A 13,829-nucleotide genomic window follows, 5' to 3' on the forward strand; every position below is an offset into this window, starting at 1 on the left:
TTTGGGGAAATTAGCCGATCACTTCAACACTCTTTGTTTGGTTGCTTCTCTTCTTATTTCCACTATTGATGACTTCGGTACAATACTCACAACGTTCTCTTACTGCTACTCTTGACTGGTTACAGCAATTACTACAACTACAAGGAGCTAACTCGTCACGTTCCTTTTAAGGGGACAACCACGTCATCCATCAAATCAATGTCAATCTGTCAATTAGGCTAACGTAATGTCATGCGCAGTTCGAATAAGGTTCTATTGCGACTGCGCACCAAGCTACTTAGCATATTTTCCTTCGAGGTTATCGAGGTTGACTAAAACATTTTCTACCTTGATTTCAAGATTTCTCTGAAAAATGCTGTGTCGTTTGAGGAAGGAGTAAGGCCCAGATATTAGAAAGATTTCAAACCAAATGCAAATAGGTCGGATAAGGTCATAACCCCGCTCCAGACGTGATAGAATGCATGATTGCTGTTTTTTGAATCATTGCAAGCGTAATATATTTAGGTCATTTTTAGGGGCAGATCGGGCGTTAATTAGCTTGAGTTGAACTTATGTCAACGGTTTTTAAATTAAACACGATGTAAACACACTTTTTTTGTAAACTGAGGTCTTCTGTTTATAATTCAGTAATTTATGATCGGATTTTAGTTACATTTTGGAACCTCTGACAATGGAATGTAGAGAATTGGTAAGTCGTTTTAGTTTTTGGCGTGCAATGGTTTATTTGGTAAGACAAAAGATAAACTGTCAACATTGGCTTAGCATCAACAAGCCATCTTACATTCTTGAATATTTCAAATACAAGAGAGATCTTTAAGCGATGCAAAAACGGTTTAAACATCTATGTGAGTTGCACAGACCTGATGTGACTATTTCATTAGGTCAACATGATCTTATTGATTCTTAAATCGGTTTAGCGTTTTCTCACGGGCGGCACCAGAATAACTGCACAGTTCCTAGAAGATCGAAATCAAGCTGTCTTCGCGTGGATCAATTAGCCTTTGTTTCGTACAAGATTTCACTTTAGCACCTGCCTTAACACTCACTTATTCTGTAGTGCCCCTTTAAGTTGCTCTGTTCATAGTACATATTACGCTTGATTTATTGAAGAGGCTACAAACAGGTTTAGCAGGAACAAGCTATTTGTCCTCGTAAAAGGCGATCTACGGGTGTCCTACGCATTCCTGATATAGCATTAATTTGATTAAGTCTCATACCTTTCCGTTACGATCCTCGGACTACAATCTTGCTCATTACCACGTACTTTTCATACTAAAGAAACAACAAAATACCTTTTTGTCAATGTAGCACAAATAAAGACAGAGCATTTGAGATAGGAAAGTTTACATGGTACACTGAAACTCTTTCAAAGGAAAGACATCCATCTTGACTTCCTATCTACCTTTCAGTCGTGTAATCTTGAGACGAGTTTTAATTATGCGGCAATAAAAGGTGAAGAAAAGCCGACAGTGATTTATTTTGAAAGCAAGTAATTTGAATGCCCTGAGAGCTATCGTCAAGTGTTTGGACAACCGTCAAACGTTTACAAATCGAAGAAAGATCAATAGAAACATTTATCCCTGTAGTGTCACTCAGGAGTCTCAATTGCACATACTTTGTTCACTGCACTTTCTTGAGGCGTGTTTTTTGGTTATCACAGCACCAGGTAAAACACTGTACGTTAAGAACATCTGTTACCTATCTAAGTATTTAATCAGCTAAGCACAGTTTTGAGACATTTTTGATGATACAACACACTTGGGCTTCTATGTTTACACAGGCGAGTTGTGTTTTATTTCTGTGCCAGCAGATATCGCGTCTCTGTGGCGGTGTAAACGCAAACACAGGCAATTAAGAGCCACTTTTGTTGCTCATGTACTTAAATTTACCAACTGTTGCTTTAACCTTCTTGCTTTCACAGTGAATGGAATTGCCAATCGGCGAGGACGTTTTCGACAATTGATTCACGTTACAGGGGTCACCAACAAAGACTCGACTGGTGATATGATTTGAGGTAGGCTATGAGGAGATATTTGGTGGAAAGGGTCGTGCTAATTTGTCATGATCAGCTAATCCTGAATGAAACCTAACAGAATATTTTGAAACAATAGGAAAAACAAACAATGTACTGAAAGCCGTCGAAGAGAAAGAGCGATGAAAACAGGTCAAAAATGAAACATTGCACAAGAAAGCAATTTTACGTCAATTTGAATACGTTTGCCATCTGTAATGCTCAGAAATCTACCTGTTCGTTCCGTACTTAAATTATATTTCAATGCCATCTTCTGGAGGTATGTGAAGGAAATTGTTGATGTCAACTTTACATTCCTGACATCACAAAAGCGCTATGCGCTAAGTAAAGCAAAACCACTAAAACCACATCCCAAAGTGAATCCTGCATTTTGATTGGCTACGCTACTAGGGGACTATTAGTAAAGTCCTCGAGTAGCGAAATTGGCGCCATCGAGCGTGACGTTTTCTTTCGTTTTATTCCCAAATATATATTTCTTCAATTTGCATTTGCTAACTTTATTATTACCTTTTCTGTCCGACTAGTTGGGTGATACTAAAACAATTAGACCCCCCGCAAGGGCTACAGGTCTAATTGTTAATTAGAGTAAAGTGGCTGTCGGTCGTCCACGAAATGCAACGTTTTTTATCGTTTTATTGAAGTTTTGGAAGAAATTTTAGACGTGAATGGTAATTAAATTCATGAATAGACTAAAATAACTGCTGATGGCCTTGGTTTGCAGTGAAATCGACACAGTAAAACTTTTTGAACGCTTACGGATTCTTGACTTCAAAACTTTGAAATTATTGAAAAAACGGGTGCGCGCACGTAAACAACTGCAAATTTACCAAGGACAATTCAATGCGTGCGATTTTGATAAGGGGAAAGTTCAATAAAGCGTTGAAAAATAATTGGAAACGTTATTTGCGTTAATTTCAGTTAGAATTCTACTAAAACAATTAGATTATTCGCTCTCGATTTCTATGAGGCGATAGTTGATTCGGCCTTCGGCCTCATCAACTATCACCTCATAGAAATCTCGAGCTCATAATCTAATTGTTAATTAGTATATACCAAACCAGTGGACATTTCGCGCATTCTTATTGCTTTCACAAACTCGGAATAGTGTTGCTATTCCGAGTTGGCGCGGCAAAGGTCTTAAGCAAAATAGCTACCGTGACAGAGGAGCAAATTTTAGCAGTAAACAAGGCAGCTGTCCCTGAGAACACCAAGAAGGCTACAAAATTCGGCTTGGTGGCTTTTACAGGTACGGTTTTGTTATTTTTAGCCGTGAAGTTATCGCCTAAACCGACACAAAACAATTTGTTGACAATTACTAAGTTACGTAAAAGTTGTTGTTTCGAGGTATTGAAATTAAAACTATGTCAACAATGAAATTCTATAAAATATCTTACAGAATGGCTTCAAATGCACAAAGAATTCACAACTCCTTTTGAAGATAATAATGTCGGTAGTTTTACCTGTCCGAAAGAAACTGTAACTTAAACTTCAATGCCAACCTTCTGGGCAGCAGCTCTCACCAAAACTTGTGAAGATTTTCTGAGGAATAAACTGACTGATTTTTTCCTAGAGATCAAGGCGTCGACTCCCAAGGGGGAGGGGGGGGTACTCCCTTATATGGGCTATATAGGTATGTGAGGCTCCAAAGGGTATGGTTTTTCAGCCGTTTCGGTCATAAATAGGGTATTAGCTGATTTTGGACATTTTGGTCATAAATAGGGTATGGTTTTTGCACTCTAGCCTTGATATGGGTATGTTTTTAAGAAGAAGCCACTTTTTCATTATTATCGAAAAGAAAATCAACAAAAGCCCTTCAAAAATTGTGTTTACGGTAATTTAACATTGGTCTGAACTAGGAAACTACTTTTAACGCAGGTCTGAAACAGGGTTTTGATTTTAGAGTCAGGTCAAAAGGTTCCGAATCTTTGGTCAGGTCATAAATAGGGTAGGGAATATCGCAGATTTTGGTCACAAATAGGGTAAGCGTTTTGGGAGGCGGGCCGCACACCCCTCACCCAATTTTTCTGGGAGTACCCCCCCGGGCATCGACCACTTCTTTTTGCTGTGTTTACCGTACTTTCGTTTCACTTAAAACACGAGACACGTTATGATTTTTCTAGTCGATCAACTGATGGACATTTTGCGCTCCATCGAACTTACGAAATAAAAGACTTTATGCAGTCTTCCGAGTCAATTTTTGCGGATATTTTATCCTACTGGTTTGGTATATACTAAAACAGTTATTCTCCTCTGTTCCGGTGGCTAGTGGTGGATACCGTAAATCTTCGAGTTAGCGCCCAGGGCGCTTATTTCAAATTTAGGAGAAGATGGGTGGCGCTTATTCGAGGGGGCGCTTAATCGAGGTGGGGCGCTTATTTAATTTCTCCCAAATCGTGGCCTGACATGATCAATTTTTTAATACATCATCTGGATGTAAACAACAACAAAAGCTGTTTATCGACATAAAAAGCTGATTCTTAAGTTAAAGACGCGGTATCGTTAGTACTTAACGTGTTCTCAAACTGAAACAATATACAAATCTAATACTACACGACGAAAACGATACATCCTATGTTGGCTCAGTACTCGTCACAAAATGGGCGAAGGTGAGGGGGGGGGGGGGCGCTTATTTCAAATTTTGGCCGATAGAAGGGGCGCTTATTCGAAGGGGGCGTTTACTGGAGGGAGGGGGGGGGGGAGGCTAATTGGAGGATTTATTAAAAAAGAACGAGACTATTCCGATGTTTTATCCACATGTCTGAAAAATGTCCATTAGGAGTCTCTTCACATGTTTTATTTTTTGGAAAGATTAATTTTCCTCAAGCATTGAATCAGGAGGAAAAGTCGAGGTTGTTCTTTATTTTGGTAAAACAAATCTCTTGCTAAACGCACAGTGACAAGTGCGACTTGATCGTTTTATCCTATCTCCAGGACCATGTCACCCAGAATCTTGGAGTGGACATAACAAAATTCAATGTTATGAAGTATGCTTGATGAACATATTTTTCTCGAATCCGTTTTATAAATTTTGTTGTTCGTTTTATATATTTGATTCTTATTTTTAAACAGAAAAATGCGTTTAATACGAATCCTTGATTTGACCATGGCAAATGACATTAAATATTCAAGCTTTTTTGATGGGTGAAATATCACCAGTTATGTTATTCTATTTTTACACTACAATATTTGTGAACCAAAGGTAAATAAACGTGTGTCGTTGTTTAGAGAGATATCTTAAAGCGTCATACTGCGTTGATTCACTTTTAAAAGGAGTAGTAGAGTATTATATGTAAAGCTTGAAGAAAGGGATACCTAACACGACATGTAGCTTCTAGTGCACTTGAGTGGGTGGTCCCGAAAAGATGGTCCCTGGCAACGCAAGCAATTAAAACAACAACAACAACAACAACAACAACAACAACAACGACAACAACAATAATAACAACAATAACAGCAACAACAGCAACAACAACAAGCGGGCATCACCCTAGATAATAAAACAGTCCGAAATACTTATTTGTTTATTCCGAAATTCCATTCGCATCTTCGCAGTGTTTTGCCAGTGCCATGTTTCTAGCTAATGATACCACCATCTTACCGGAAATCTTATCCGAAAAAAAAAGTAAACTATTCGCGCCGTTTGTTTACTCAAAGATAAGGTAATAACGTGGGGGAGCTTTTGTAGTTATAGCATGCTGTATTCTTCTTCGTATATGACATTCGATGATTTTTCGTTATAAAATAAGATATTGGTTCAGCTGGCTGGCTGCCGAGAATAGAAACCAGCTTTGGCGGTAACTTGCAGGCGTGTGAAAGTGATCCACACAAACATGGAAATTACACGTTTTTAGCGTTTCCTAACGGATCCGAAATAAAATACTAGTAGAAAAGGAAGGCTAAAAATTTTAAGCTTGGAAATAAAAATATGAAATGTAAAAAGCTTATCACTTTTATGAAATCCTCCAGTCTTCTGTTGTTTATATAATGAGAAAAAAATCGGAATATGTTCTTTGAAAATAACAGCATGATTTTAGTTGTTTATCTTTCTGGGTTTGATTCGATAAACTGTCACCGGCCTTTGATTCATCACTGCCAACAAATGATCAACTATGTAAAGTAGCAAGATTCTAAAACAGGCAATTTCATTATAGATTGCTTTATGACCTCCCAGAAAAGTCATTAGCCTTGAAAACGACTTAAAAGGATGACAGCCTTGTAATGGTAAAGCATTATTTTCTGATTATTAGCACTCATTATTCTTTGGGAAGTCGCTAACAATTCACTTTAACTGTCTTCCGCCTGGCATTGATTGCTGTCATTTTGTGTGCTTTGAGCTTTCTTTTAAATTAAAATCGCTCTTGAAAGTCCATTTATCATGAAAGGTCTTCTTTTCTGAAGTCAATAATATTCAGCTCCTATATCTTGGATATCACCTGCTTTATTCATAAGACGTCGTTCACTGTCAATGTGGAACGTTTAACACAAAAATATTTCTTGACGGAAAAGAGTCAACCAGTTTCATTATGAAATGTAATGATATATATCCTCACGAAGTCTTTGCAAAATTAAATTTTTGAATTTGCTTCCATTCATCGTTATGGACCACCCAGTCGGTAAGTAACATATATATTCTTTCTCGTTTTGATTCATTTCCTTTACTTGTTAAGTGGAAGTGTTCACCACCAAAAAAACCTCAAATCCTTGTTAAAGTTGTAAAACCGAATCTGAACCGCAGTTTCGAAAAGCGCTTTGATTTGGTTACAGTCATCGAGGCAAAAAGAGAGAGATTTCCTGCCCGGAAAATTCAGACAAAACATTAGAATCACGGTGGAGTTTTAAGTTATTTTGCATATTAAGATCAACGGAAATTTGTGAAAATTGAAGTAAGCTATTTTAAAGGAAATATCAAAATGTCCATTTTTTTATGATCGAAATTCACTGAGCCGTCATGCGGTTTTCAAGTGCCAAAGGTTGTCACTTATTTACATGCAAGATGATGAAAGTGTCCAAGAAATCTGATAGCATAATCCTGCCGGCTTTACCCGAATCCATTAGATTGTGTTTCTTTTCTTAAAATCAAGAACTATATTTAAGGGACGGCGTGCCACAAACTCGCTCATTTGAAACGAAAATAATATTTCCCTTGAAAGAATCCCTGTGCTAGTCGCTAGGTGTTAGGAAAACGGTTTGACAAGCTGGAGGAAAATTCAAAGACACCGCCGTGAACGACTGTTTCTATACAAAGTATTGACAAAACATTTGTGAAATACATGCATGAAGACGTGGCTTATTGGTTTTTTCAGCTTTGGTTATTTATATATGAACATCTGCGTCGTCCATTCCGCAGATGATAAAAGATCAAATTTTCGTTGCTGCTTCTTTTAATGGTAAGTCCGAAACTCTGAATAGCTTAGTTGTAGTTTTGGTTTTGGTTGTAAAGCTTTTGATCAAGTAAGGTAAGAGAAACTGATTCTATCTTTAAGGTTGGTGTTCAGTGAATGAAATGTAATCTTTTTTGGTGTAACTTCTATTTGGTGTTAACGAAATCAGTGTTTTTGTCACCTTGAGAAGGCAGAGCAAACTGAGATCGTTCCCACTGCAAAGAAGAAAAACTCGCCTTAGTCAACAGGTAGAGTGCTGAATTACGAGCTCAGACAAAACATTGAGGTTTTGAAAAACAAAACAACAAAACGAAACAAAACAAAACAACAAAAAAAGATCGCCGTGGTCCATTTAGCATTCAAATGCCAAATGTATTTCCTCTTGAACTTGTGAAAAATTTCTAAAGATATAACAATGTTCTAAAACTCTTTGACGCAATGAAAATGACAGGAGAGAGAGCGAAAACCATTCAGTTAAATGATTTTATTTTGGCACAATCTTCAAAGTTTCCGTAAAATCACAGCATTTATCAGTCAGCTCAAACAAACAAAACAGAAGCAATGTCAAACGCTGAAGTGCAATTATGATAATTACGTTTCCTCGGAAGGAACTATTCTCCGTTGAAATCAAAGTTATTGAAAGAAATTGTAAACCAAACCTTACAAGAACGCTCATTTCATGCATGCTAAAATTAATTTGGCGTATGATTTGTTTTCCAAATGTAAAAGATAATTTAAGGAAATGGCGTTACTTAAATACTCTAGGAAATCAGATAACGTCTTAGGTTTTCATAGAAGGTTTGTTGTTTGATTTGAAATGTTAGACACATCGCGCACTGAGTGGTAGAGATAAGCCGCTATTTGCTTTAGAAATGTATTCGCACAGCTGGCCATTTTATAATAGGAACCAGGCCAATCATATGTGACATTTTTGTGTCAAACATGTCTTTGTCGACCTCCCCTTCATGGCATATATTTCCCCACTTATTACCTGGTAGGTCATTCTTAATTTAGCTTCACAATTTGCCCTTTGCCCCAACCCCAAGAGTTGGATCGTACTATAATAATATAGCCTGCGAAAGCGAGCGAGGCGTGTTTCCGGCTGTTGCTCCGATCTTCAAGGAGGGTCCGCATTGCGTACATACCGCTTGGTAATACTCCAAAGCTGTGTGTTTCGTGGCTTGAACAATCGTGTCGAAAATCATAACCTTGCAACGATTTGCGACTTTGCAGTGCATGACCCACTATTTTGGTTTTCAAAAAAAACCTTCTACGAGGGCTAAAAGAAAGATGATTATAAGCAGTTTGAAATAAAGTTTATGCATGTATGTATGTGTGTATGCATGTAACACAAAATAAATGGCTGTTTTAGATTGTAACACGTGAATTGTACGTGTTGGGTTATAATGCACCTTCACTTGTGACTATTATTTGCATTTCTAGATTATTTTTCTCCTCTTTAAGATTGAAATACAACAGTGCTAAAACAAATGCGATGAAAGGATAGTGGAAAAGGCAATTATATAGTAAACTTAAACTATATGCACTTTAATATAATCTATTTATTTTAGAATAAAAAGAAAACTTAGTATAAGAGAAGAAAGAGTAAGCACATAGTAAATAAATAGTTGATGTTGCACTCTAATTAGTCCTGAGAAAAATAAAACTGGCAAACTGCTTTTTACAATAGTTTTCTAGTCGGCTTATTACGTATAGATAAAGGAATGTCATTCCAATAATAGTATCCAGTAATACTTTTGAAGAAAATTCCTCATATTTACTCTGAAAGAACTTGAATTTAGTTGTTTTAAGGATGGAATTGTGACTATAAGGTAATTCAGTAATGTTTTAAATTATGAATCCATTTCGTGCGGCCAAAATAAGTTTATGAGAACGCTAAATACCGGTAACATTACCATCAGTTTATGGAATCATAACGTGTCTTTACGCTCACGCAAGGTTTACACCTCGTTATTTCTCGTCAGAGAGGGAATAGATAGCTCGTGGAGAAATCCTTGACAAAAAAAGAAAAAAAAAAGAAAAAAAAAAAGACGAGTTTTATTCCTTTTCGTCAAGTAGGTGGTTTGATGTCCCAATGTATTGATTGCTTCTTTCTCGTTTATTCCTCTGTGCAGAATTGACTGGCCCGACACTTGCCTGACACGATCCTCAATTTTGTGTAAGAAGCACAATAAAACGGAGGCATGAACGATCTCCTCAATTACAGCTCCGCTACAAACGATACTGGGCCAACGGGGGTACCTTATCATGTAAACCAGACAGAAGAGGTTATAAAGGTGGTGACATTTTGGCTCATCATCGTCGTCGGTTTTACGGGCAACTCACTTGTCATTACAGTTGTGAAGATGTTTCGCAGCATGAGAACAACCACCAACTACCTTCTGGTCAACGTTGCTTGTGCAGACATCACTACCCTCGTATTTACAGCAATCCTGTTTATAGTCATGAAAGGAAACGGTCCGGTCTATTCCAGAGCACTTGCTAGTTTCCTTTGTAAGTTCATCTACACCAACACTATTTCGATTATAACGCTTCTGGTGACTGGTTTGACGCTTACAGTCCTGGCCCTCGAGAGGTATAATGCTCTGGTGAAACCAATGCTCATATCTCGAAGACTCACCATTAACAAGATTGCTTACGTCATAATTGGAATCTGGTTAGTTGCCATAGCGATGGTGATTCCTTTGTTTGCAACATTAGATCACGATCCAAACAGGCGTTCTTGCAGTCATGGTGATGCAGACTATGAAATGATGATCTACATTGACTGCCTGATCGTCATTCTCACCTTGGTTCCATTCGTAGTGATCGCCTTTTGCTACACTCAGATCATCTATGCCATGTACTTCAAGAAAGCTGCTTGCAGAAGAAAAATTGAAAGAGGTCACGTGCAAGAGGAAACGAAAGAAAAGAGAAGATTGGTGACATTGCTTATCTTGTTGACTGTGGTATTTTTCATAGCCTTTATTCCTTATGGTGTCCTGCTCATCTTAAAAGTCAGTAAAGTACACCACATTCATGTCTTGTACCTTCAATCTGGCTCACAGTATCTCACGCTGTTGAACTGTTCAGTGAATCCTTTTATCTACGCGTTCCAAAGTTCTAGCTACAGGCGCGCTTTTAAGCTCATTATAAAGAAAATGTTCTGTCGTGACGTTACGTATGAACTTTCGGAACTCCTTGAGATGCGCACGCGCACTTCCGTACGAAGTGTGTAGTGGATGCTTAACCTTTTTAACAAGGGAACTTCACGTGTCTTGCAAACTTGCGCGGGTTTAAATCTACTCTGTTCAATCAAAAATTGGGGTTTAGGTCTTTTGCATCATGATTTAGGTGTACTGGTTTCTACTGGAAGGATTTTTAGTGAGGAGTTTGTCCACAGTTTTCATCATCGCTATTATCATAGACAGTGCATGCTAGTTTGATACACAGCTTTTAATTAGGCCATCATTTTCCCTCCTCCTGGAAATAATTGTCCTTTTTTTGTTATTTATATAGTTACTGTATTAAAGTAACCTTACTAAAGCATATTATCTCACTCAAGCGTCCCGGTCCAGCGAAATAAGTGTGATTTTTAATTTCACTCAAAATTACATCATTTTAATTCTATAAGGTAAGATAAGACGGATTTAAAGGAAAAAATGGGGTAAGATGTAAATATCAGATTGACTATGTTGACATATAGACTGACATAGTTTCCTGCATTTATATCGTTGAAAATTACCTACCGATTTCTATTAGGTTAATTGTATCAAAAGAACATATTATCAATTTTCCGAACATGTATCGTGATAAAACTGTTGGCTATTTGGTCAGGATAAAAAAAAAAACAAAAAAAAAAAGTTGAAAAAGTTAAGAATTTTAGGGTAATCTTGAACAGGTCAGTTGTCTCCTATTGTTTTAATCCAGGAGAAGTAAAACTTATCCTTATCGCCTCATGCCACAGACACAAGATGAGCCAGCACCGATAAGTCAACATTGTACTCCGGCCCCAAGATTCCAATGTTATAGTTGTCACCTCCCTGTACTGTAGCAGTTAAGAACTTTATAATCATTATAATCGATATTTAGGTCTCATTTACATAAACCAGAAGTGGGGTAATAGCATAAGGGTTTTCAGGATGGAATGTATTCAATAAAGGTGTTTTATTCATCAATAAACAATGCAAAACGAACAGCCGCGTTTTCAGTTGCGATGTTTTTATCAAGATATTCAAAGGTGGGGGTTTGGTGAACTTCTCGGAGAAAATACGGATATCTGAATAAGAAAATAGACAGCAAGAAACTTTTAGGCAAGAGGACATTTGTTCCCATATTATCAATGCTGTAATTCTAATTTAAGATGATAAACTCTCCTTAAGGCTGTTTTCGTAGGCTACGAGCAATCCCTCTTTGCCGTTCGTTAATGGAACAAGATTATATTAGTGTTTGCGCGCCAGGTTACAAATCATGGTTGCTGTAACTCTTGAAGTATTAACGATTTGGGATCCGCCATTTTGGATATAATACTACTACTACTACTACTAATAATAATAATAATAATGATAATAATAATAATAATACAGAAAACTACATCGGCAAGATCCCAGGCAATATTAGAATAACAGAGCTACAGAAGACCGTCCTCCTTGGAACTGCACACATACTTAGGAGGACTCTATCCATCAAGTAATCCAGCAGACTTATGAATGCCCCAGGTTCACGGATTGAACTCGGCACCATAAATTAAAAGTGGCAAGACTTTAAGGACTTATAATAATAATAATGATGATGATGATAATAATAATAATAATAATAATAATAATAATAATTAGAAAACAGTCCTAAGAAAATGTACGCGCTGATTGGTTAAAAATCGTGTTTCTATAACTCGATAGAAAGAAACACAGAACTAGCACGAGCTGTTGACGTAATGATGGCGCGAGCAAAGAGAATTTACATTTTGATAATTAAAGTTAACAAGTTTTTTTCCTTTTTTTCGGCGCGGTGTTTTCTAAAAGAAATAGAAAACATGTTCTCCGTGTTTCTATCGAGTTATAGAAACACTTGTGAATGTTTGGGAGAACTCGAAAAAGCTGTGGAAACACTCGCCTGCGGCTCGTGTTCCTACAGCATTTCTCCTTCTCCCAAACTTCCACTCGAGTTTCTATAACTCGATAGAAACGCGGTACATCTTTTCTATTTCTTAATAATAATAATAATAATGATGATGATGATGATAATAATAACAATTTATTTATATAGCGCTATTTCTATCGCTATCAATAGCGTTAGAAAACCACCAAAACTAGCTCAAAGTATTTAAAAGCGACAAAACAGTAAAAAGCAATAGAAATCGACCAAAAAGTTATGCATATTTGAAACCTAAAAATAATGCACAACGTTAAAATTTGTCTTATTAAAAACTAGAAATGCCAAATTTCGGAAACATGCCTGGGGAAATATGGTCGCCACGGAAACATAAGGTACTGAAGCAATGACCTGTCGCACCAAATTGTTCCAGATAAAAAAGCATAATTAACGAAGATTATTGAGTTTGGAGGTCAATGATATATGCATGCAAAGTTACAAGCGTCATTGCAAGTCTCAAGTAATGGAAGAGTGTCGAGCACACTCGATACGATATATATCTGTTTATCTCATTAAGACAAGAAAATGACAGGTTTTGGGCCAGGTAAATAGCCAGTGTAACTACCGCCACGAAAACTAATTATTAGCCAAATGTTGTCATTAACTATAAGCATTGCAAATTGACAGTTTCCGATTCATTAGTAACGGATGTAAGATTGAAAACGGCATATTTATACCCACAAAATAAAAGGTTTTTATGATTGTTTACAGCCTCAGGGAATTTGCTAACAATTCGCATCAAGTCTTGCCCAGTAAATTGTTTATTGCTGGTCTGAATTGTGTGTTTGATGGTTTGCTCATCAAAGTTCACTTTTATAAAAACAACATTCTACCAAGTGTGAGGTCAATTGCAGTATTATTCGTGGTCATCTGTGTGTTTCACGGGGTCCGTTTTGGCGTTCATGATCGTATTGAATTGAATCCAATCATTTACGACATATTCCACAACAAATAATTTGTCAAGTTCAATTTCAATTAAGATTTCTTGCGTTCTCAAATCAATCATGTGTATACTTTGCATTGTATGCTCGGGTAATTGCATGCATACATACAAGGGCTGAAAAATATACGGTTTTGCTGATCGTATCTAGAAACATTTTGACAAAAGTGGATGATAAAATTTACAACTTATAAGCTAACCCATGGTCTGTTTTTTTCAGCAACTGGTTCTCACAGCCAAATATTTCAAATGGCAAAATGAACAAACACGGTTTATCAGCGACAACGATACCCCGCAAAAATTTGCTTCCGAGATTTTTCATTTT

General features: G+C 37.0%; 2 protein-coding genes across 2 annotated transcripts in view; both read left to right on the forward strand.

The window, feature by feature from the left end:
* The window catches only part of LOC145481889 (lactadherin-like), a 490,145-nt gene that overhangs the window by 135,528 nt on the left and 340,788 nt on the right, over nucleotides 1-13,829 (forward strand). The window lies entirely within an intron of this gene.
* On the forward strand, nucleotides 1,681-11,072 carry LOC145481866 (galanin receptor type 1-like). The gene is made up of 2 exons (XM_081460425.1): nucleotides 1,681-2,014; nucleotides 9,549-11,072. The coding sequence occupies exon 2, from the start codon at nucleotides 9,618-9,620 to the stop codon at nucleotides 10,650-10,652; it is 1,035 nt and encodes a 344-aa protein (XP_081316551.1). The 5' UTR covers nucleotides 1,681-2,014; nucleotides 9,549-9,617; the 3' UTR covers nucleotides 10,653-11,072.

This window comes from Orbicella franksi, chromosome 3 (genome assembly GCF_964199315.1).
Source record: "Orbicella franksi chromosome 3, jaOrbFran1.1, whole genome shotgun sequence".
Taxonomy (NCBI): Eukaryota; Metazoa; Cnidaria; class Anthozoa; order Scleractinia; family Merulinidae; genus Orbicella; species Orbicella franksi.

Bases quoted from the DNA above. Each gene is read 5' to 3' on its own strand.
- LOC145481866 (XM_081460425.1), top strand. From the start codon at position 9,618: ATGAACGATCTCCTCAATTACAGCTCCGCTACAAACGATACTGGGCCA.